This window comes from Tamandua tetradactyla, chromosome X (assembly GCF_023851605.1).
Source record: "Tamandua tetradactyla isolate mTamTet1 chromosome X, mTamTet1.pri, whole genome shotgun sequence".
Lineage (NCBI taxonomy): Eukaryota > Metazoa > Chordata > Mammalia > Pilosa > Myrmecophagidae > Tamandua > Tamandua tetradactyla.
Window position 1 is genome coordinate 4,252,922 of NC_135353.1, and position 26,265 is coordinate 4,279,186.

The following is a 26,265-nucleotide window of genomic DNA, read 5'->3' on the forward strand; positions in this document are numbered from 1 at the left end:
TCTTTGTAAGTATTTGCAACTCTTTATAAGTTCCCTTAACATTCCTTCAAGGTACTTCATGGTTCAACACATGTCTACCTCTCTGGTCTAAATGGTTTGTTTTGTTTTCCATTTCCAAACATTTACAATCAACCTAAATAGAGATTCTGTATAAATTAAGCATCAGCTTCCCCGTCTCTATCTCCATTCTATCACCTGGTGCTCTGGTTTACTAATGCTGCCAGAATGCAAATTACCAGAAATGGATTGTTTTTTATAAAGGGGGTTTATTAGGTTACCAATTTACAGTTCTAAGTCCATGAAAATGTCTGAATTAAGGCATCAACAGGATGATAACTGAACTCTGAAGAAAGGCTGCTGGCATCTGGAATATCTCTGTCAGCTGGGAAAGCACATGGCAGGCTTTGGCTTGTCCTTGCTCCCAGTTCATTGCTTTTAGCTTTTGATTCCAGGGGCTTTCTCTGGTGTGTCCTGTGGGTTTTGTGTAAGTGTTTCTGGGGCGTTTCTCTCTCCAAGCATCTGTAGGTCTTCTCTTAGCTTCTCTGGGGCAAGCTTTGGATTTCATCTCTTAGCTCAGCATCTCTCAGGGCATTTTCTTTTCTGCAAACAATTGGGATTTCTCCAAAATGTCTCCTTCTTAAAGGACTCCAGTAAGTGGATTAAGACCTACATTTTCTTCTAAGAATTTTATGGCCCTGGTTCTTATATTTAGGTCTTTGATCCATTTTGAGTTAATTTTTGTATAAGATATGAGATAGGGATCTTTTAAAATTCTTTTGCATATGGATATCCAGTTCTCCCAGCACCATTTGTTGAAGAGACTATTCTGACCCATTTGAGTGAACTTGGAAGCCTTGTCAAGAATCAATAGGCTAAAATATGGAAATCTATTTCTGAACTCTCAGTTCTATTCCATTGGCCAATACTTCTATCTTTATGCCAATACCCTGCTGTTTTGACCACTGTAGCTTTATAGTATTCTTTAAAGTCAGGAAGTTTGAGTTCCCCAACTTAGCTTTTCTTTTTCATGATGTTTTTTGGCTATGTGGGGCCCCTTACCCTTCTCCCCCCCCCCCCAATGATATTAGCTTTTCCATTTCTGCAAAGTAGGCTATTGGAATTTTTATTGGGAATGCATTGATTCTCTAATTTATTTGGGGTAGTATTGACATCGTAATGATATTTAGTCTTCCAATCCATGAACGCAGATTGTCCTTCCATTTTTTTCAGGTCTTTGATTTCTTTTAGCAAAGTTTTGTAGTTTTCTCTGTGTAAGTCCTTTGCATCACTGTTTAAATTTAGTCCTAGATAAGAGATTCTTATAGTTGCTATGGTAAATGGCACTTTTTCTTGATTTCTTCTTTTGGTTGCTCATTGCCAGTTATTGTAGTTTGCTAGCTGCTGAATGTGATATACAGAAATGGAATGGCTTTTAAAAGGGGGAATTTATTAAGTTGCTAGTTTACAGTTCTAAAGTTATGAAAATGTCCAAATTAAAACAAGTGTATAGAAATGTCCAAAGTAAGGCACCAACAAGAGGTTACCTTCACTCAAGAAAGGCCAATGAAGTTCAGGGTTTCTCTCTCAACTGGAAAGGCCCATGGCAAACATGGTGATGTCTGTTTTCTTTTTCTCCAGGCCTCTTGCTTCATGAAGCTCTCCTGGGGACATAGTCTTTCTTCATCTCCAAAGATCTCTTGCTGTGTGGGCTCTCTGCTTCATGGCTCTTTGCAAAATATTTCCTCTTTAAATGGATTCCAGTAAACGAATCAAGACCCAACTGGAATGGGTGGAGTCCCATCTCCCTCTAATCCAAGGTTAATATGTACAATTGGGTGAGACACATCTCCATGGAGATAACTTAATCATGTCTCCTAGTTTACAGTTCTCAATAGGGATTAAAGAAAGGCTGCCTCCACAAGAGGCGACTAGGATTAAAACATGACTTTTCTAGGGTACATAAATCCTTTCAAACTGGTGCACCAGTGTACAGAAACACTACTGATTTTTTTATGTTGAGCTTGTATCCTGCCAATTTTCTGAATTCACTTATTAGCTACAGTAGCTTTGTTGTAGATTTTTCAGGAATTTATCCATACAGGATCATGTCATCTGCAAATAATGAAAGTTTTCTTCTTCTGTTCCAATTCATATTCCTTTTATTTATTTTTCTTCCTTAACTGCTCCAGCTAGAACTTCCAGAACAATGTTAAATAACAGTGGTAACATCGGGCATCCTTTCCAGATTTTAGAGGGAAAGCTTTCAGTCGTTCATCGAGTGCAATGTCATCTGGGGGGGTTATGATATATGCCCTTTGTCAGGTTGAGGAACTTTCCTCCTAATCCTATCTTTAGAAGTGTTTATTTCAAGAAAGGATATTAGATTTTGTAAAATGACTTTTTCATGTCAAACAAGATGATCATGGGTTTTTGCTTTTTAGATTAGTTAATTGATATTAATTGACTTTCTTTTGTTGAACTACCTTTGTATACCTGGGATAAAACCCAATTGATCATGGTGTATAATTCTTTTAATGTGTTGTTGCATTCAATTTGCAAGTTTTTTATTGAGCATTTTTCCACCTACATTCATTAGAGGAATTGGTTTATAATTTTCATTTCTTGTAGTATCTTTATCTGGTTTTACTTAGGATAATGTTGGCCTCATAGAATGAGTTAGGCAATGCTCCTTCCTCTTCAATTTTTTTGAACAGGATTGTTATTAATTATTCTTGGAATGATTGGTGAGTTAATCACCAATATGGTCCTGGCATCTTCTTTGTTGGGAGGTTTTTGATGACTGATTCAGTCTCTTTAGTGTAATTGATCTGTTGAGGTCTTCTATTTCTTCTAGAGTCAGTGTAGGTTGTTTGTGTGTTTTTAGGAATGTGTCCATCTCACCTAAATTGTCTAATTTGTTAGCATATAGTTATTCATACTATCCTATTATTATTCTTTCTATTTCTGTGGAGTCAGTATTAACGTCCCCCCTCTCATTTCTGATTTTATTTGCATCTTCTCTCTTTGTTTTCTTTGTCAGTCTAGCTAAGGGTTTTTAAATTTTATTGATCTTCTCAAAGAACCAAGTTTTTGTTTTAATTCTCTCTATTGTTTTTTGTTTTCAATTCCATTTACTTCTAATCTTTGTTATTTCTTTTCTTATGCTAGCATTGGGATTAGTGTGCTGTTCTTTACCAAGCTCTTCTTTGTATTCAGTTACTTCTTTGATTTTAGCTTTCTTCTTTTATAATGCAAGTGTTTAGGGTTATAAATTTCCCTCTCAGTACTGCCTTTGCTGCATCCCATGAGTTTTGATATATTGGGTTCTCATTTTCATTCATCTCAATATATTTACTGATTTCTCTTCCATTTCTTCATGGACCCACTGATTGTTTAATAAGTGTGTTGTTTACACCCTCTATTGTGAATTTTCCAGCTTTCAGCTGTTATTGATTTCCAGCTTCACTTCATTCTGGTCAGGGAAAGAGCTCTGTATAATTTCAATCATTTTAAATTTATAGAGACTTGTTTTGTGACGTAACATGTGATCTACCCTGGAGAATGATTCATGAGCATTTGAGTAGAGTGTACAACCTGCAGTTTTGTTGCAATGTTCTGCATTTGTCTGTTAGATCCAATGCATTTATCATATTCAAGTTTCTGCTTCCTTATTGATCCTCTGTCTAGATGTTCTATCTATTGATAAGAGTGGTGTATTTAATTCTGCAACTATTATTGTACAGACATTGATTTCTCCCTTTAGTTTTGTTAGGGTTTGCCTCGTGTATTTTGAGGCACCTTCATTAGGTGTATAAATATTTGACTGTTATCTTCTTAATGGACTGCCCTTTTATTAACATACAGTGTCCTTCTTTGTCTTTTATAACACTTTTGCATTTAAAATATATTTTGTCTGATATTAGTACAGCTAGCCCAAGTTTTTATGGTTACTGTTTACATAGAATATCTTTTCCCAATCTTTCACTTTCAACCTATTCGCGTCTTTGGGTCTTGTAGACAGGATATAGTTAGAGCAGAGGGTTGCTTTTGTTTGTTTGTTTGTTTGTTTGTTTGTTTTGCATCAGCAGGCACCAGAAATTGAACCCGGGTCTCTGGTAGAGTATACTTTTTATCCATTCTGCCAATCACTGTCTTTTGTTTGATGAGTTTAATCCATTAACATTCAGTATTATTACTGTGAAAGCAATACTTAATTCAGCCATTTTATCCCTTGGTTTTTATATTTCATATCTTATTTTTTCTCTCTATTTACCCTTTTATTTACTCTTACTGATAATCTTCATTTCTACACTCTACTCCAAGCCTCTCTCTGTGCCTTTTTCTTCCAGACTGAAGATTGCCCTTAATTTCCTGTAGGACCAGTGTTGGAAATTAAAGTCTTCCAATTTCTGTTTATCTGTGAATAATTTAAACACATCCTTAATGTTGAAGGACTGTTTTGCCACATAGAGAATTATTAGCTCTCAGGGTTTTTTTTACTTTCAGTACCTTACATATACCATGCCACTGCCTTCTCACCTCCATGGTTTCTGATAAGAAATCGACATTTACTGTTTTGGAGGTTCCCTTGTAAGAGACAAACCACTTTTCTCTTGCTGCTTTCAGAATTCTTTATCTTTGGTATTTGATAGTCTGATTAGTATGTGTTTCAGGGTAGGTCTGTTATGATTTATTCTGTTTGGAATACACTGAGCTTCTTGGACATGTATATTTATGTCTTTCATAAGATTTAGAAATTTTCAGCCATTATTTCCTCAAATATTCTTTTGTCTCTTTTCCCTTCTTTTCTCCTCCTGTGACACCCATGAAACGTGTATTTATGCACTTCATGCTGTCAGTCAAATCCCTGAGTCCTTGCTCAAATTTTTCTATTTTTTATCTAGCTATTCTTCTATCTGCAATATTCTGGTTGTCCTGTCTTCCAGTTTGCTAATTCTTTCTTCTGTCTTTTCAAATCTGCTATTGTATTTCTCTAGTTTATTTTTAATCTCTTCTATTGTGCCTTTCATTCCTATAATTTGTTATGTTTCATTTAATATTTTCAAATTGTTTTTGTTTACCCAGTGTCTTAATATCTTTTATTTCTTCATCCATATTTTTGTCATCTCCTTGAATTGATTGAAGAAATTGATCTGTTGTTTCAAAGTATGCATCTCTCCCCCAAAGTTGTTATTTGTTCCTTTAACTGGGTCATATTTTTCTGTTTCTTACTATTGCTTCTATTTATTTGCTGATGTCTAGGCATCTGATTATCTTCATGAGTTTACTCTCCGAAGGTCAATTTCTCTCTCTTGCCTGGGATTTATTTTATTGTTGATTGGCTTTGTGTTAAGGCTCTTCTTTTGCACTTTGTTCAACTTAATCTAGACCTTTACATTGCCCATGTTTAATTGATCAGATTTTTCTAGCTCTTCTTTATCTGATTCTTTTTCTGGGTATGTAGTACAATTTTTAAGACTGCACTAGTTGTGGAATTGTTTCACCCCAGGAGAATTCTTCCTTTCCTCTGTTCCTTCTCCAGGAATCTTGATCTACTATGTTTGTTTCTGTTTTGCTTCTTTAGTTTTTAAACATACCATTTGCTTTTTCTCTAGCTGCTTTTTTCCTGTAGGGTAAATTCTGGGAGGACGCTCACCCTAGAGAAGCCTTTTCCAAGTCAGTATTCCCAAGCCAAAACAGGGCCAGGGACCCAAAAAGGTTTTCCCAAATTAGCTCCAAAGAGCTTTGGAGAAAAGGTCAGAAAAGTCTCCAGAAGCCTTCTTTGATGACTCCCCGAAGCTGTGCTTTCCTGGCCTACGCGTCAGATGACGATTTTCAGTGAACTGTTCCCCACTGCCCTAAGGAGGTACTGTGCCTTTAAAACCCCACTGTTTCTGCCCCTGTTGAAGGCAGGATTGAAACAATGGCCTTGCACCATCCCTGTCTGGGACAGTCTGAACATCAGTTCAGAGCAGAGAACCAGAAATTTGAATGTGCCAATCAAAAGTTATGATTAGTGCTTGGCTGTGCACTCCCTCCCTCCCCCACCCCCCACCCATTCTTGGGGAAGAGGACTTCTGTGTCCTTCCCCATCTGCAGCAAACAGCCAGGGAATGTATCCTGAGGCAACCACCTTGAGAGTGGGGGATGGTTGTTGTCAGCCATCGTGAAGCAACTTACTCACAGTTCTTTACTTCAGTTTCTTTCTCAGATTCTTCTTCCCACTCTTCCCTGGATGCAATACAGGGCTTGCCTGCCCTCCTGAGCCAGAACAGTTGTTTCAGATATTCTGCCTGTCCACTAGTTGTTTTTGAGTAGGAGTGATTCCTAAGGCTTCCTACTCCACCATCTTCTTAAAAGTCTCCTCTAATCTTTTACCACCTTTTCTCTCACTCTCTATGATCCAACCTAGTTGAAATGTCTTTACTTCCCCCAAAGGCACCACAATTTCTCCTATTTCCAGGAAGCAGTACATGCTATTGACTCTGCCTGGAATTGTCTTGTCACCCTGTCTCCTTCTCCCATCTATCCTCATTCCTAAAAATACATCATTCCAATCCATCTTTCAAGTCTCACTTTACAAATCCCTTTCCTTGTGAAAGCCTTCCTTGACTCTTTACATCTAGACTCCACATTTGGTTATAAGTTGCTATAGCACTGTGTATTGCCCTTAGCACAATACACACCATGTATTTTATTGTAATCGTCATTTTTTTCTTCATTGCAAGATGGTAAAGCTCTGTGAGGCCAGAAACTGTCTTTATTTCCACTGCTCCATCCCCAATACAGAATGTACTCCCTTTAACATTGAAGGCACTTAATAAATATTCTTAAATGACTGTGTGGAGGCATTTTGATCCCAAAAACTCTCTCGATATCAACACCAAAAGTTTTGGGGAAACTAAAACTTTCCTGGGTTTGATATGTGACTAAAATTAAGTTAAACCTATCCATAAATATGTAGCTATTTATTCATTCTGTCCAATCTAGCCAGGACATAAATGATGTGAATCACACAGGCAAAATATCAGGTTTCAAAATTAGTTTTCTTATTTCTTCATGCATATTAATGTAGCTTATTCTGAATTTTTGTATATGAACTATCAATCTTATCACTTGATTAAATCATGGGCTGGCTTTATTGTTGGTGTATAATATCACAGATAACCAGACTGTCATAGCTGGAAGCATGTTTCAAAGTGTCACTTAATACCCCACTACCTTTCCCACACCTGAATCTCTTCTACAACCTTCTAACTGGCCCCCCAGTCTCTGCTTCCTCTTGATGCAGATCATCTCATATTAAAGCCAATTGAGCTCTCACCTCCCTTGTATTGCTCTGAGATCTGTCTCTGTAGAGCCTCCACAGTAAAACAAGGGAGTTTCCATTATTTTTTGGCAGCCCTTCTGATTCTTAAAGGTAATGTTCACATTATTCCTATATCTTCTTGTATCTCCAGATCTTCCTACACCTGATTCTCATATAGGATGCTTTTGAGTAATCTCAGTAACTTGTTCACATTCTTAATCATGTTTCAATTTGTCATTGTCCCTTTCACAGCAAAGGTTCCTGAGATACACGCCGTATTCCTGGTTGGAACTGAGCAGCACAGAGGATAACAATTAAGAGAGGGCAGGGGTAGGTAAACTTCTTCTATAAAGGGCCAAGATAGCAAATATTTTAAGCTTTGTGGGTCATCTGGTTTCTATTGCAACTTCTCAACTCTGCTGTTATAGTGTCAAAGTAACATAGGCAATATGTAAGCAAAGGACATGTCCGTATTCCAATAAAACACAGTTTCTTGACCTTAGCACTATTGATTCTGGGGACAGGATACATCTTTGCTTTTAGAAACTATCCTGTGCATTGTAGGTTGTTTAGCAACATCCCTAGCCTCTACCCACTAGATGTCTGTGGCATGCCCCCACCTTGATATGACAAGCAAAATGTCTCCAGACATTGCCAAATGCTTCTAGTAGGCAAAATTAATCCCAGTTGAGAACCACTGCAATAAACCTTTATTCATAATAACAGACAGTGGCCATATTTGATCTGCATGTTGTAATTTGCCTATTTCTGCATAGAGAAAAGGAGGATTGGCATTTTCTTCTTTCTAAATATTTTCCCTTTTACTACAGCCCTTGATATACTATAATGCACTTACCTAATTGTGATTATATTGCCGATCATACTAAACTAATAGCCATATAAGTTCTCACATCAACAGTTCATTTCAACCCTCTGGTGTATCAAACTGATATGTGCCCAGAGTTTAGGGTACAAAGGCAATCTGTTGTTAATCTGCCAGAATGCAATATACCAGAAATGGAATGGCTTTTAAAAAGGGAATTTATGAAATTGCAAGTTTACATTTCTAAGGCTGTGAAAATATCCAAATTAAGGCAAGGCTATAAATATGTCTGACCTAAGGCATCCAGGAAAAGATACCTTGGCTCAAGAAGGGCCGATGATGTTCAGGGTTTCTCTCTCAACTGGAAAGGCACATGGCAACATCTGCTAATTTTCTCTCCAGGAATTTTCAATGGCTTCCCTGGGGGCGTTTTCCCTCTGTATCTACAAAGGTCTTTGCCTGTTTGGGCTCTGTTGGCTCTGTTGGCTCTTTCCAAAATGGTTTCCTCTTAAAGGGCTCCAGTAAGCAACCCCACCTTGAATGGGTAGAGACACATCTCCACGGAACATATCTAATCAAAAGTTACCACCCACAGTTGGGTGGGTCACATCTCCATGGAAACAATTAAAAAGATCACACCCAGCAATATTGAATGAGGATTAAAGAGCAAGGCTTTTCTGGGGTGTATGGAAGTTTCAAACCAGCACAGGCATGTTTCCCAGCTGTTCCTGGGCCGTACTTGCCATCAAGACAGGAATTGGCATTTTGTTCACAGAAATGGTCTTGGAGAAGCATTGTGGTAAAATGCTTTTTACCCAGATGCATTTTCCTGAGTGCTCACTCACTAGGGATGAGACCTTTGAACCAGTGCTGGTTTCTCTGGTACTACAGTGATGTTCCAAGAGTTGACACTTGGACAGTAAGACAGACTTCATTTTGTATTTGTAAGTGAAGTCTAGAACCTTCCAAACCCAAACCAGAGATATCACCCACTGAAATGAGGGATTAGAACTAACTTCCAGTGCTCCAAGGAAAGCAGATCAGCTTTACATTAACCTCACTGGTGAACAGACTACTGTAGGTACCTTGTAAATCTATGTAAATGACAATGGCCAAGAATATGATCTTAAAATAATAACTGACCTCCAAGCCCAGGTCGCAACCGGTTGTCATAGCCATCTAGAAGACGATCCAGGATTCTGGTGAAGATAGTGATGTTGTCAGTGCTGTCATCAGGAATATCTGGGGCATGCTTTGGAGACAGCCTGAGGCAGGGCAAGAAAATGAGATGAAAAATTTAGTCCTTAAAAGAAGCAATTACATGTCTAAACATTTTAATTCAAGAAGATTTCAATTAGCAGATTGGACTAACTGACTAGCCCTTTATCTTAACCAAATCACAATGATTACCTGTGCGGGAAAAAGACATAGTCAGCATACTTGAGCGCTTACTCTAGGATTCCATGAGCTTTACAAAAGAGATGCTCTAACCTCTTCCCAGCAGTGGAGAAACAACTAGCAGAAATCCTCAACAGAATGTCCCCGAGTACAGTATCTGGCATACAGTTTATGGTCATCAAATTTTGTTGCATGAATGAATGGATCTCAAAGTAAAGAAGGAAAATGTTCTTACTATGACCTTACTCATCTTTTAGGCCATAGAAACATAGGCTTACAGAACAGCAGAGTCAGACAGACCCCTGAATTGTATCTAGTCTCCCCAATCCCAAGCCTATGGAGATAAGGCAACCAAGCAGTAGCAGTTCAGCAAATGCTAAAGCTACCAGGATTCTTAGGAGACTCTAATATCTCATTTTGTGCATGGGGAAACTGAAGTCCAGAGAGAAAACTGAATTTGCTCATGGTCATATGGTTAGTGAGAGGCAAAGATAGGATTATATTCCAGATTTTCTGATTTCCTAGTGTCCATCAACTACTTCCTGCTTCACCAGTTTGGATGCCTTCTGCAAGCCTTTCAGGGCACCATGTGCTTCATGGACCACCTGATCCAGACCAGGCACTATGACTGATACTTTCACTTTGTGAGGAGGATCTTGGTATAGTTTGAGAGAACTAGACATAGAGAAAGGTCCTGGGTAATTCAGGGGAAAGAGGTATATGGTGAAATTAATGGCTATAGTCAATGGTCAAGAAGCATGGTGTAGAATCAAGTAATGGACCAGGGTCAGAAACTCTGGTTCCTAGTGTCAGCTTGTATTGTTGACTTGGGGTGGAGTGGTAGGCAAGTTAGTATATTATATCTCTTCGGGTCTGTTTTTTTTTCATTCTTACCTTGAATCCAGAAGGTTGGCATTAATAAGGAACTATTCCTAGAACCCAGTTAATCAGGGCCATAATAGAAACAGGACATTCAGTTAAGAAAGAGTACTAAGAGACAGTCACTATGTCTTCCCAACAACATTTATTCATAGCAGTTAGAAAAGTTCCTGTTCTGAAAAGACCCTGAAAAGAATCTACGTAATAGTAGAAACATCTGAATTGAACTATTCTAACTCTAAACTACCAGCCTCTAACTGGTAAACTTGGAAAAGCAATTTTGAACCCAATTCCTTCAATTCATTTATCATTCAATGCATTTTTATTGAGCATGAACCATGCACTTATGCTTTTACTAAGGCTTGACTTTTATTGAACACCAACAATGTGTACTGTTTTTGGTGTTAGGATAGAGCAAAATAAAGTAAAGCTAAGCTAATAATCCTTTCCCTTTCTAATTTATGAGGATGCTGAGAGGATCAAATGTCAAATCGTATATAGTGACAATGCTCTATCTAAGCCCATTCAAAGGTAGTTAAAAGAGGAAAATCAGAATAATGGTATGCCAGGATTGTAAGGAATTTAGGAATCATCTAATTCTTCCCTTTATTTTACAGATGGGACACCTAAGACAAAGAGAGAAATTGTCCGAAGTTAATTAAGTTGATGAGATGCATATTGATGTTTATTAAGTAGATGAGACAGATGCAATATCCATGCCTACTATGGCTTATATTTATAATTAGTGATTGGATTAAATATACTAATAATAGTCCATTATAAAAACATTAAAATGACATTACTTTTACCTTATCTCTAAGTTAGGTGAGTTCAATCACTTTTCAAGTTTCAAAATAGATCAGTGGTAATTCCTCAGGATTGGAGCCAGAAATTCAGTCTTGCCTCTGCTACTATCTGATTATGTGCCCTGTTTTCTTGCATTTAACTGGAGATAATAAAATCATACCTTTGAAAACTTTGGGAAGAAATAAGTAAATAAAATAAATGCAAAATTGCTTTGAATATTGTAAAGTTCAATATACATCTGTGGGTTGCTCATTCCTTTTTTCCCAAACTCCTGAAAAGGCAATGAGAAACCTTTGAAAGCCATGCAATCTTAGGTTAAGAGCAAAGCTAAATGCACTGACCATCTAGAGATTAAGTCCAGAATCTTTTCAGTAATAGCATTAGTTTAACTCCATTGAGGATTCAGGCATGTTTACATTAGGAGGAAGCAGGAGAGGCACAGACGAGGAGTTGGTCATACCACAATCCAAAAGCAGGAGAAATCTACTTAATTAAAAGGATGGCATTTTTCCTAACATTGTATTTCACATGTCATTCCTCTGTACTGCTCACAAACCTTCCATAATTCTTCATGGATTACCGAAAAATTTCTAAAAGTAATGGTCTTCTGCAATCTGTTCCCAATTTACTTTTTCAGCTGCAAATTCCACTACTTCTCTCTCTGATCGGAAAGCATAGCCAAGTCAGATCACTCACCATTTCCCAATACTCCACATGTTTTCATTTTCTAAACTCAGTCTTTCCTATCAGTTGAAAGGTCTAGCTAAAGCTTCAGCAACAGGGATGTCAGTTATATTCTAGGAAGTGAGAAACACCTGGAATTCAATAGTAGACACTGTAATTTCTTTACAGAAGCCACTAGAAGGAAAAAAAAACCCTGATTTCTAGTTAGAATATGCCCAATCCATCTAAAAGAGACAGCTGTCCTTTTCCTAACAGTGTCTATAGACTGCTAATGAAACTGGAGAAGTATTGCGTTGAAACACATCCACTCAACATGTGCCTCACCTATTCACACTAACTTTATTTTCCAAGTTAAAGCAAAATAAAAACCAAGTCCCTCATGACTTCTTAATAACTGAAAGTCACTGTTTCACGTAAATGCACAGGAAGATTTAAATAGAATATGTTTTGAGTGATAAATTAAGAAGGTGCTATACCTTAGAAATATAATATTCATAGAAAGATAATATCCATATATGAACATTAATAGAAATGCCCCAGTTTAAAATGGGCTGTGTTCCAGAAGTTTGCAAAGAATTAAGGGTATATTCCTCCTTTGAAACAATGTCATAAAGGGTAACTGGTTTTTCCAGGCAAGTCTTTCTCATAATTTATCCAAATGATTTTAACCATACTGCCAATGCACAAGCACTATTTGATCAACATTTTTGGTTAAGTGGGCCATCATAAGCAAGCCTGAGAATCATTTATAACACTGTTGACAAGGAGAAAAGAATTTTAGCACAAAACAGGAGAAAGTTAGCATACATTGAATATTCTCTTCCTCCGCTATTATTTGCTTTCTAACTCATAGCCACAGTCATGGTCACAGAAGTGATAGCTGCTGGCCACCAGCTCATTGCCACTCAATCAATCCTGGCGGCTGGTATACTTACAAAGGAGAGACCTGGAAGTCATAACCTTAACCAAGTGGTCAAATTTAGCATGAGTAATAGTGAGAGAAATTGCCTCCTGAAATGATGCAATAGGAAGTCATAGCCTCACCTATGAAATATTCTTGATCCTGGCCTCAAAGGCTGAGCCCCGTCCTATACCATATATGCTACATTTCCCCCTTCAAAAGGGAAAAGGGGGATCAAATGATATTTCTTATCCCAGGTCTTAAAAGAAAACAAATCAGGTCAGGCAGTCATGTGGCTGAGATAGTCTTAAGTATTCAAAGGTTATAGGATTACTATACGTAAATGGATGTATGGGTAGATAAAAGAGACGGAGCATGTGCATATTTCTTACTTAAAAGTTAACAAATTCTTGAAAAACAATATTTTTAGTGGTTAATATCATGGACTTTTACACCAGGCTATCTGGGTTTCAGCCCTGGCTCTGCTGCCTTCTAGTTGTGTGAGCCTTGGAAAGTTGCTTGGTCTCTCTGAACTACTGTATTTTATCTGTCAGACAGGGATAATAGCAGCACCTGGCTAGCAGGTCTGTTATACAGATTATATAAATTAACATATATAAAGCATTTAGAATAGTGCTTGGTGTAGAGTAAGAGCTATTTAACTATAAGCTCTAAATTAACAAGATGGAATAACAGCTATAAATAAGTGTAGAGTCTTGAACTGAGTTTCAAAAATATCTAAGTAGAAAGCAAAGTAGACTGTCCAATTTGAACCAATGTCTGGAAAACCTTATCATATGAGGGGAACGGTTGGCAGAAATTAGAGTTAGCCTGTAGAAAAGAAAGTGTGGAGCAGCTCCAAGGCTTTAGAAAAATGTGGGCTTGCACTCAACATGGGAAACATTGCCAACTCTTAAAGCTACGTCCTGTGATAGTAATGTAGTTTATCACTGGTGGGATTCAAACTGGTCAATAAATTATGAGAAAAAATGCAGAGGGATTCTTGCCTGTGAAGGAGATTAGCTTGACAGCCTCTCAGGTCCCACGTATGGTTCTGAGAATCTAAGATTTGATGATATAATGCTAGGAGTTATTAATACATTGATCCCAACTGTTTTAGATTCCTGGCTGCTAACACAAATACCACGCAAGGGATTGGCTTAAACAACAGGAATTTACTGGCTCAGTTTTGGTGCCAGGAGGAATCCAAACAAAGGTGTCATTAAAACAACGCTTTCTCCCAGAACACTGTGGTGGCCAGAAATCCTTGCTTCTCAACTTTTCTGTCACATGGCAATTCACATGGCAGCCTCCCCTGGCTTCTCCTTTCTCTGCCAGGTTCTGTTGACTTTCAGCTTCTAGCAGCTCTTTGTGTCTTTCTCTCTTTCTGTGGCCTTCCCCCTAACACCATCCTGATTCAGCCAGGCCACACCTTAACTGATGAAACCTCATCAAAGGGTCCTCTTTGCAATGGGTTCACACCTACAGGAAGGGATTTTGTTTAAAAGCATGTTTTTCTTGGGTGGGTAGTTCCAAGCCACCACACCGTAATAGAGATTGTATGTACAGGAAGGTACTGGATTTTTCATACTGATACTTCAAATCACAGTAAATACACATGTGACCACAGGTACCAGTTTCTCTGAGATTAAACGGACTGAACAAATACATTTCAAGACGGACACAGAAACTTATAAGGATTGACATATTTGGTACAGCGGCACGAAGTCCAGCTAGGAATGTAACAAGGAAAAAAGTATGTCACCCCTCAACCATTACTTCAGTTTACAGCATCTGCAGTCGTCGACACCGCCCTCACCAGAAGGAACACTGCCACCATACACTCTTGATCCAGAAAAAATGTTGATACAGTGTTACCAGTCTCAAAAATTCATCACCACTCTTCTCTGTAATGTGTAACTTTGAGGCCTTGTGCCTGATAGCTGTAACTCTGTATTCTTAGATTAGACATTACTGTGAAAATGATGAGAGAAGATGGAAAGAATCAAAGTACATTAAGATACTCAACCATAAAGAAATAATTAAGAACAAGTCCTAATTCAAGGAACATACTTTCAAGAATACACCCAGACACATGGAAGTCAAATTCACAACTATGTGTACATTTAACCACACATTCTTTGTATTGTTATCAAATGTAGCATATACACACAAAATCAAAACATTTCAAAGTACATTGTAGCAAGTAGTTATAGAACAGATTTCAGAATTCGGTATGGGTTACACTCCCATTATTTTTACTTTTTCCTTCTAGCTGCTCCAAGACACTAGAAGAGGCCTAAGAAACAATTAAGAGAAGACTTCCCTGCTTTTCATGTGTTTAACGGGAAGTAGAGGGGCATTTAAACCGTAAACAGAGGGACTCCTAAGAAATTGAGAATAAAAGAAACAATAGAATCAACAAAACCAAAAGTTTATTCTTTGAAAAGAAGAATAAAATTGACAAATTCTTAGCTAGACTGACAAATAAAAACAAAATCAGAATTGAGAGCGAGGACATTACTACTGATCCCACAGAAACAGAAAGCATCATAAGAGGATAATATAAACAACCGTATGCCAACAAATTAGACAACTTAGATGAAATGGACAAATTCCTACAAATGCACAACAAACTACACTGACTCCATAAGAAACTGAAGCATGAACACATCAATTACAAGTAAAGAGATTGAAATAGCCATGAAAACCTTCTCAACAAAGAAAATCCCAGGATAAGATGGCTTTACAGGGGAATTCTACCAATCATTCAAAGAATTATTAATACCAATGCTTCTCAAATTCTTCCAATAAATTTAAGAGGAAGATACACTACCTAACTCATTCTATGAATCCAATATCACTTAAATACAAAAGCCATACAAAGATACTACAGGAAAAGAAAATTACAGACCAATTTCTCTAATAAATATAGATGCAAAACTCCTGAACAAAATACTTGCAAAGCAAATCCATCAGCTCACTGAAAGAAGTATATATCATTATCATGCTGGTGTATAAATTGGTATTTTAGGTATGCAAGAGTGATTCAACACAAAAAACTCAATTAATGTGACACCCCACATTAACAAGTCAAAGAAGAAAAAATACATGATCATCTCGACTGATGCAGAAAAGACATTTTTTTTTAAATCTGGCATGGCTTGATGCAAACATTTTGGAAAATAAGAATAGAAGGAATCTTCCTCAATATGATAAAGGGCATATATTAAAACCAACAGCTAACATCATTCTCAATGGGAAAAGACTGAAAGATTTCTTCTAAGATCTGGAACAAGATAAGGATACCCACTGTCACCACTGCTATTCAACATTGTGCTGGAAATTCTAGCTAGGGCAGCTAGGCAAGAAAAAGAAACAAAAGCCATCCAAATTGGAAAGGAACAGGTAAAACTTTCATTATTTGCAGATGACATTATCCTCTATATAGAAAGTCCCTAAAAATCTACAACAAAGCCACTAGAGCCAATAAATGAATTCAGCAAAGTAGTAGGATACAAGTTCAACATGTTAAAATCAGAAGCATTTTAATACACTAGAAATGAGAAATCTAAGGAGAAAATCAAGAAAAATATGTTTACAATAACAGCTAAAAGAATCAAATATCTAATAACAAATTTATCCAAGGATGTAAAGGGCCTGTATACAGAAAACTATAAACCATTGCTAAAAGAAATCAAAGAAGAACTAAATAAATGGAAAGGCAGTCCATGTTCATGAATTGGAAGACTAAATATCATTAAGACTACATTTCAACCCATATTGATTTATAGAATCAATGCAGTCCCAATGAAATTTCTACCAGCCTACTTTGCAGAAATGGAAAAGCCAATGATAAAATTTATTTGGATTAGAAAGGGGCCCTGAATAGGCAACAACCTCTTGAAAAGGAAGAAAAAAGATGGAATACTCACACTTCCTGACTTTAAAGTATATTACAAAGCTACAGTGGTCAAAACAGCATGGAACTGGCAAAAAGATAGATATGTTGACCAATGGAATCAATTTGGTCACATCCATATATAGTCAACTGATTTTTAACAAAGCTGCCAAATCCACTCAACTGGGCACAGAACAGTTTCTTCATCAAGTAGTACCAGGAGAATTGGACATCCATATCTAAAGGACTTAAAGAGGACTACTTCCTCACACCTTATACAAAAATCAACTCAAAATGGATTAAATACCTACATATAAGAGCCAGGACCATAAAAATCCTAGAAGAAAACATGGGAAGCATCTTCAAGTTCCTGTGGTAAGCAATGGGTCTTATGACCAAAGCACAAGTAATAAAAGAAAACTAGATAAGTGGGTCCTCCTCAAAGTTAAATACTTTTGTTCTTCCAAAGACTTTGCCAAGAAAGTAAAAGGCGATGTACTCAATGGGAGAAAACATTTGAAAAACACATATGCAATAAGCATTTAATATCCACAATATATGAAGAAATCCTACAACTCAGCAATAAAAAGAAAACAAACAATCCAGTTTAAAAATTGGCAAAAGTCTTAAATAGACATTTTTCCAAAGGTGAAAAATAAATGTCTTAAAAGCACATGAAAAGATGGTCAATCTCTCTAGTTATTATGGAAATGAAAAACAAAACCACAATGAGATATCATTTCATACTTACTAGAATGGCCACAATTAACCAAACAGAAAATTACAATTAATGGAGAGGATATGGAGAAATAGAAACACTCATTCACTTCTGCTAAGAATGTAAAATGGTGCAGCTACTGGGGAAGACAGCTTGGTGGTTCCTCAGGAAGTGAAGTGTAGAATTTCCATACAATCTGGGAATCCCTCTACTAGGTATATACCCAGAAGTTCTGAAAGTAGGGAAGTGAACAGACACTTGCACACTGATGTTCATAGCAGCATTATTCACAATTTCCAAAAGATGGAAGCAACCCAACTGTCCATCAACCAATGAATGGATAAACAAAATGGGGTATATACATATGATGGAATATTATTCAGCTGTAAGAAGGATTGAAGTCCTGAAGCATGCAACAACATGGATGAACCTTGAGGCCATTATGTTGAGTGAAATGAAATAAGCCAGACACAAAACAACAGATGCTATATGATCTCACTAATATTTATTAATAACAATTAGCAAACTCATAGAGGTAGAATCTATAATATAGGTTACCAGGAGAGAGGCTAGGGGTACAGAATGGGGAGCTGATACTTAATTTCTGTAGAAGTTTTAATTAGGTTGATTGAAAAGTCTTGGAAGTGGGTAGAAGTGATGGTAGTACATTATTGTGAGTGTAATTAACTGTGCTGAATTATGCATGTGAATGTGTTTGAAAGGGGAAGTTGGGGGCCGTGTATGTGACTAGAAGCAAAGCTAGAGGATAAAACATGGGACTGTACAAAAAAGTGAACCCTGCTGTGGATAATAGGACAAATATAAGACTATTCTTTCAAGAACTAGAACAAATGTACCTCACAGTTACAAGGAGTTAATAATAGGCTGTTGCATGGGAAAATACACTTAATGGAAACTATGGTCTATAGTTAAAAGTAATATTTTAACAGTCTTTCACAGATTGTTACAATGGTACCACACTGATGCTAAATATTAATAATAGGGGGTATAAGGCTTATGAGGCTTTTCTTTATAGGGTCATTAAAGTGTTCTAAAATTGATTGTGACGATAAGTGCAGAACTCTGCACTTTATTATACCGCAAGTCATTGACTGTGACTTTGGATGGAGTGTATGGTGTGTGAATATATCTCAATAAAACTTCTCAAAAATATCTTTAAATGTAAATGTATAAAAATTAATGATAAAACTGTGATTTGGGTCATTCAATTTATGAAGATATAATTCATAACAAGTATGAGAAAAAGATAGGGGACATAGGTATAGTAACAGTGTATATGTATATTATTGAAATCAAGGAAGTATTTAATCAAATTTGATTGTTATATATTTAGGATGTTAAATTTTAACCCCATGGTAACCACAGCAAGATATATGAAAAATATATCCAAAAATAAATGAGAAAAGTATTCAATATGGTACAACACAAAAAAGTAAATATATATGAAAGTAGGCATTAACGGAAGAATCATTGGACAAAAAGCCATAAGACTTACAAAGACTAAATAGCAAAATGGCAGAAGAAAGTCCTGCATTATCAGTAGAGACTTTAAATGTAAACTGTCCAGATTAAACCGCCCAGGCAAAAAGCAGACATTGGTATAATGGATTTTAAAAGCATGACTCAAATATATGCTGTTTATAAGAGATGCACCTTAAATTCAAAGACGTAAGTAGGTTGAAAATGAAAGGGTGGAAAAAATATACCATGAAAGTAGTAACCAAAAGAGAGCTGAGGTTGCTATACTAATATCAGATAAAATAGACTTTAAGTTAAAAACTGTTACAAGGGACAAAGATAGTCATTATGTAATGATAAAGGGGTCAATTCAACAGGAAGAAGTAACAGTTATAAATGTACATCCACCTAACAGCAAAGCCTCAAAATATATGAAACAAATACTGAAACAGATTTGAATAGAGAAATAGACTGTTCTACATCAATAGTAGGAGACTTTAATATACCACTTTCAATAATGGATGGAACATCTAGACAGAATATCAATAAAAAAAACAATAAAGAGAATCAAAAAAACAAAAAGTTGGTGCTTTGAAAACATTGATAAAATTGTCAAACCTTTAGGCAGACTGACAAAGAAAAAGAGAACAGAAATGACTAAAATCAGAAATGAAAATTCCTAAAGTCAGAAAGTAGAATGGACATTACCAGGGGCTGGGTGGGTGTGCAAAATGTGGAGTTTATGCTTAAATGGCATAGAGTTTCTCTTTGGGGCAATGGAAAGATATTGATAATGGGTGGTGGTGATGGTGGCACAACATTGTGAATGTAATTAACACCACTGATTTAAATATTTGAATGTAATTAAAAGGGAAATTTTAGGTTGTATATGTTACCAGAATAAATTTGTTTTAAGAAACTGTATGTCTACAGCACAGTGATGCTTAAAGTAAACTATGGACAAAAGTCAATCGTATACTTATAATAATATTGTTTCATCACTTTTAAAAAGGTACCACACTAATGCAAAGAGTTAATAATAAGGAAAACCATGTGTGAGGAGAGATATATGATAACTTTGTATTTTCTGCATGATTTTTCTGCATCTAAATTTTTAAAAGGAAAAAAAAGCTGGACTTCAAATGAAATCACATCTTTGCTTTACTTCTTCCTCTTCCCTGTCTTTCTTCCCTCCCTAAATTCCTTATAGGTTTCTCCTAAGAGCACTTCCTCAATAAATCATTCACTCAAGAATCTTCATCTCAGGCTCTGCTTCTAGAGAGCTTAACTGAAGACAACAGAGAATTGTGGTGTCTCTGAAGTCAAAGAAAAAATTATTCTTAAACTTTATATTTTGTTCATGCTTCTATATGTACATAGAGGGAGGAGTCAACAATGTTGAATGCTGCCAAAATTAAGTAGTGCTAAAGGAATTAAGTAACATAAGGACAGACAAGTGTTTATTTTAGCAACAGGGGCGACATTGGCTATCCTGGTTACAGAAGTTGCTTAAGAGTTGTGGGGTTGGAAATCAGACAGCAGCAGCTGGATGAATGGGTGGGAGTGAGGAAATAAAGCAGAAGGATGTGAGGGGGAGAAAAGATATAAGGCACTATCTGAAGGGAAGATTTCCATTTAAGATGAAAGGTTCTTTATCACATTTAAATGTTTATGGTCCAGGAGCAATAAAAAGGGACAAGTTGAAGATATAAGGGACAAGAGCAAAATTGAGAGCAAAAATCTGGAGAGGATTACAGAGGAAATTCAAACATGGGCTGCAGATTGCCCAAGAAGACCTTCTGAGATCTCTTTCCACCTTGAAAATCTGAGTTGATGATTCCTTTATCAAAACAATGCAATGACTGAGTTTCAGGGACCAGTGTACTTTGGTTCATCTGGAAAATATTAGAAGTTTTGGACTAAGGCTAGCATTTATTACAGTATCCTTTTGTTCCAAAGGTTAAGGGTTCTTACCCGCCAATATCCTGCTTCACAAAATCCCCAGGTTCTTGTCGTCTTGACTCCCCTTGTCCAGTTGTTCCTGGGATAATATTAATGAGGAAGAGAAGCCCAAGGCTGTGCAGGTAGAGATAATTCATTTGTGTGATTATCATCTTCTCAGTCACCAACTTGGAGAGACCTGTGAGATCCACAGTTCAGGGAAAGGGGAAGGAGAAAGGGACAGAGAACAAAGGGAGGGAGGAGGAAGAAGTAAAAAATATTTTATTCAAGTCCATTAGAATCATTTCACTTCCTAAGAGCCAGTTACTCAATGCTTATTGTGCTTGACCCCTTTACCTAGCTCACCAGTGTCACCAAAATTCATACCATACATAGCCCTCTCCTGAATAAATGGGAGTTCATCCAAAAGAGAATGTATCGGGTAGTATAAGGAGCACTAGAAAAGTAGTCAGGAGTCTTAGGTTCCAGTCCTAACTCTTTCTGTGACTTTGTATGTGACTAGAAAAGTCACAGCACTCCCCTCAGCCTTTGTCACATCTTAGCATAATCCAAGAGCTTAAAGTTTTCTATCATGTCCTCACTTCCCCTGGGGAAGCCTTCCAAAATGAAGAGAGAAGGCTAGCAGATGTCTCCGTGTGCCTCCCCAGCTGAGAGAGGGGTCCTGAACCCATGACCCCAGCAGACAACAGTCTCATAACTTCCCAATGGACAGAGCTCTTCTGGACAGCATGAGCCTTTCTTGAGTGAAGGTAGCCTCTTGTTGGTGCCTTAATTTGGACATTTTTATGGCCTTAGAACTGTCAAGTTACAACTTAATAAATTCCCTTTTAAAAAGCCATTCCATTCTGGTATAGTGCATTCCAGCAGATTATAAACTTAAACAAGATTTTAGAATATTAAGACCTGGAATCTCCTTATAGCATTTTTGGAATTGATTCTCATCTTGATGGAGTTAAGTAATTTTTCAGAAGATAAAAGGGCCTGGAGTAGATAGACTGTTTCTTCCGCATTAGGCTGAGAAAAATCTGCATGATGTGACACCATGGCTCTTGAATAGAAATGTTTCTGCATAAAGATATATTTGAAGGCAAGCTCCTTTGGGTAGATACACAACATATAAAGGAAATCTAAGCCTAGTCTTCTGCCAGAAAAGTCCCTAAGAGGTCATAAAATTATACTGTTGAGGGCAGGCCACTTGGCAGAGTACTCGCCTGCCAAGCCAGACACCCGGGTTTGTTTTCCGGTGACTGCTCATGCAAAAAAAAAAAAAAAATTATACTGTTGATATAATTATACAATTTGGAGTTGCCTATATGCAGGGCTGCTCCATGAAGTCTGGACTGAAGGTCTACCCAGTATATACAGTGGGAAAAAACAGTCAATAAAGTGGTATTTTCAGTTCTAAACCTTTGGCTTCTCTGAATCTGAGTCACTGACCACCTGAAGGAGACGAAATTCTGACCCTTCGCCGAAATCATAGTTCAGTCATAACAATGGTTTAACTTTCAGAGGGAATGGAGAGATATGGAACTTTTTTCTCAAGAAAAGCTTATGCAAGAAACCTGTTTGTAAACAGCACACATTGGGGAACTATTCTGGCTGATGAGAAGATGACAAAACAGAGTCCTCCTAAATTGACTCCACCCCAAAAAATGCTTCACTGGATTCTATACCAGGCTCCTTTCATGAATCTGGTAAGGTATAGAAAACTATGACACTGGAAAATTTGGATTTCTGACAAAATGAAATTTCCACATTATAGATAGAGATAATCACAGTATTAGATTGTACCATATGAAATTGCCAATATTCGACGAATTTTTGATTCACAAAACAACAATATTTTATGATTCAATCTAATAGATGTAGCATAACACCTATGGTTCATGAGCTTGATGTAAACTGATCATCAACAAGAGTTTATGATCAATTTACAGGATGGGCAGAAAGAATACAAGTTCAGAAAACCACAGTATATGAGTAAGAAAATATGGCCCATAATTAGATAATTCTATGGCAAAAGCAACACCCGCAGTATGGACCACAATCATGATACATGCTCAAATATCCACACTGCTTCAGCAGATCCTAGATTTGTATGATCACATGACAAGGCTGAATGCTTAGATAGTCATGATATATGAATCAACAACTATACTGTAGGAACAGGGTCTTGACATAGGATATGAAATCCAAATTGCAGGAAAAAAAAACATGGAGTATAAAGCATAACCATGATGCATACTTTAAAAAATCTGTGTATGACTAAAACTCCTGACACAGAGGACAGTCATATGGTGCATGAGCTAAGAGACCCATGATGTATGCTCAACTATGTTATTTTGGTGCATTACTATGGGTCGTGCTCAAATGACCATAGTACACAAACAGAAAACCTTCACACTAAGATAATAGTAATGACACGGAAGTAATTGCCTATGATTCAGAAGAAACATATTATGATATACAGTAGGATACATAAACAGAGAGTTATATCATATGAACTCATGATTAAGGTACACGTTCAAATAACCATTGCACATGAGAGGACAGCCATCATATATAGAAGAGTTTGGACATAATACATGCCCTCCAAGAACTATAGTATCTTATTAGCAAACAGCATTAGAGCAATGCATAAGAAAACATTTAATGTATAAGGTCATTTGACCATGGTCTATGGCAGAAAACCATAGCACATAAGTTTCAATATTCATAGAATGAGAGTGGAGGGCCGTGGGACATACTCAGTAAGACATGGAGCATGATTAAAAGCATTTCACTGGAACAGATAGCCTTGGAAGATTAGCAAACATCCGCAAGACTGGCCCAACCCATGTGCCTAGAAATGTGACATTTTAGAATTCTTTAGCATAAATGAACATACATCCATGGTTCCTGCTCAGTCGACCATCAGACAAGTGCAGACAAAGACTGTAGGAAAACAGAAACCCAAAATGCTTGTATGACAAACTTGGTGAATTTTCAGTGACCATAATGCACAAAAAGAAAACCACAATACTGGAGCAAAGAACCTTCAAACATGATCAAGTATCCATTTTTCTGGAGACAGCTATGGTATATGCTTAGAAAACCATATACCATGTGAAGAGGTATTTGGTATATTAATCCTTAACCATAATGTGTGCATACAATGTGTATGTCATGGCAGTCATGATACAAGAGTTAATTGACATGATTTAAGAGCATATGGTGATGCTATGAGAATAGGCTGCCATGGTGCAGGAGCAGGATGCCAAGGTCCAAAGACAGAAAATCATAGTAAAACTTTTTTTCACTGCAGCAGAGCAGTAAGACATAGATGCAGGTGGCAATAGTAAAGAATCGATACTCTTGGGGTAACCTCAGACAACCCTAGTGAATAAATACTTATCGCTAATGTATGAGCACAGATAGAAAACATATATCAATGGTTTCGATATATAGCACAAGAACATAATGTAATGACATGATTAGGTTACTGATGTATGAGAAAAAAGTAAATCCTAATACTGGTTTTAAAGCTAGTGTGTAGAAGCAAAAGTAGACAATCGTGGTGTATGCTCATATAAATATGGTACATGGAAAAGTAACAATGTCATATGAGCTTACAACCAATGAACATATTTAGATGACCATAGCATCATAACAGATGCCTGTGGTAGAAGCAGATCAGCTATGAAACAGAAGGCGACAATGCCTGTGCAAGTTCAGACAATCATGGTGTTGGAATGGATTATCCACAGCACATGAACACACTACCATGGCACCTGCTTAGACCACCATAGCATGTGGTTGATTTCACAGCCAAAGCAGCAAATGGCTACTCAGCCAATTTACCCTGCTCGAGAGCAAATGAGAGTACAAGGAACAAACAATGAGAAAGAAATATAATTTGTTAGATGATGACTTATGAATTAATATCTCCATCTTACATCTCTCCATAAATCCAAATCTGTACCTAGAAATCTGAGAGACATCTCAAACCCAAGAAGTTCAAATCTGAAATGCAGATATCCACCCCCTGACACTCACACACAAACTTGGTGATCTTGAAGTCTTTCACATCTTAGGTCATTGTAAATCCATCCTTTCATTTGCTCACAATAAAAGCCTTGATGTAATTCTTGACTCCTCTTTTACTATCATTCTTCACATCTAATCTATCACGAAGTCTCATTGGTATTCCAATTACAATAAAACTATCCAGAATAAAACCACTGGTCATCACCTCCACTGGTACCATCCTGACTTATCTCTTGCCAAGATCATTGTAAAAACTTCCTAACCAGGTCTTTCTGCCTCTTTCCTTGCTCCTCTACAATCTATTCTCCATACCACAGCCAGAGTAAACGTTTAAAGTGTTAGTTGATCATGTCTCCCTTCTCAGAACTTGCCAGTTGTTTCCCATTTCAAAATGCTTACTATGATTTACAAGAACCTATGTGATCTAATCCCCAAATAGTTTGCTAACCTGATCTTTTACTACTCTCCTCTCCCACTCATGCCACTTCAGCCACAGTGGCCTCATGATTGCTCACTGAATATGACAGGCATGTTCCTGCCCCAGGGCCTTGCACCTGCTGTGGCCTCTGCCTTGAATATTCTTCCACCCATTTTCCAGATAGTTTGTTCTCTCACTTCCCTCAGGTTTCTATTTACGTATAATCTTCACATTGAAGCCTTCTCTGGCCACCCTTTCTAAAATTTCAACTCTTTTACATATCCCTGATACTTCCTATGCAGCCATCTGTACTATTTTTCCCCCACTGAATTTCTAACATATATTTTAGTTTGGTTGTTATTGTTTATTGCCCCAGTAGAACATAAACCTCTCTGAAGACAAGAAATTTTTTTTGCTTATTTTATTCACAGACGTATCCTTAATGAGTAGAAGGGGTCTGACAAATAATAAACACTTAACAATGAATGAATGAATGAATGAATGACTGCTACTGTGACAGGGTCACACCCCTGAGTGAGATAAGATGGTATAAAGGAGAGTGTATAACTTGCACTTTGGTAGCCACCAGACTAAGAGGCAAATACTACTAGTTGTGTTCAGCTTTTAAAGACCTCCTTCAATGGTGAAAACATTACTCATCCTGCAAGGATTGTAAATACTAAACATTAAATAAGATAACATATATAAAATGCCTTACCATGAGGATAAGTCTATTGATAGATCTTGGTCAAATATAATTCATTTTACCATGATCATTTAAGCACTTAATATGATAAGGTACTGATATGGTGGATTCTTCTATTGGAAATCCCAAAAATTCCTCTAGCCTTGTGCCTTGAAGCCACCAGCTGCTGACACTTTTCCCCAAAATTCTCCTGCTTGGATACCAGAGGATCCTGTGTACTATTTGCCAGAACCTTATCTGAACAAAGGCATCCC

General features: G+C 37.1%; 1 protein-coding gene across 1 annotated transcript in view; it reads right to left on the minus strand.

The window, feature by feature from the left end:
• GABRA3 (gamma-aminobutyric acid type A receptor subunit alpha3) overlaps positions 1-26,265 on the minus strand; it is a 249,801-nt gene that overhangs the window by 157,675 nt on the left and 65,861 nt on the right. Inside the window, exons 2-3 of the mRNA XM_077146483.1 lie at positions 20,874-21,039; positions 9,276-9,397 (exon numbers count right to left, since the gene is read on the minus strand). Coding sequence (XP_077002598.1) covers positions 9,276-9,397; positions 20,874-21,013 — 262 coding nt within the window. The 5' untranslated portion in view covers positions 21,014-21,039. The remainder of the gene's footprint in view (positions 1-9,275; positions 9,398-20,873; positions 21,040-26,265) is intronic.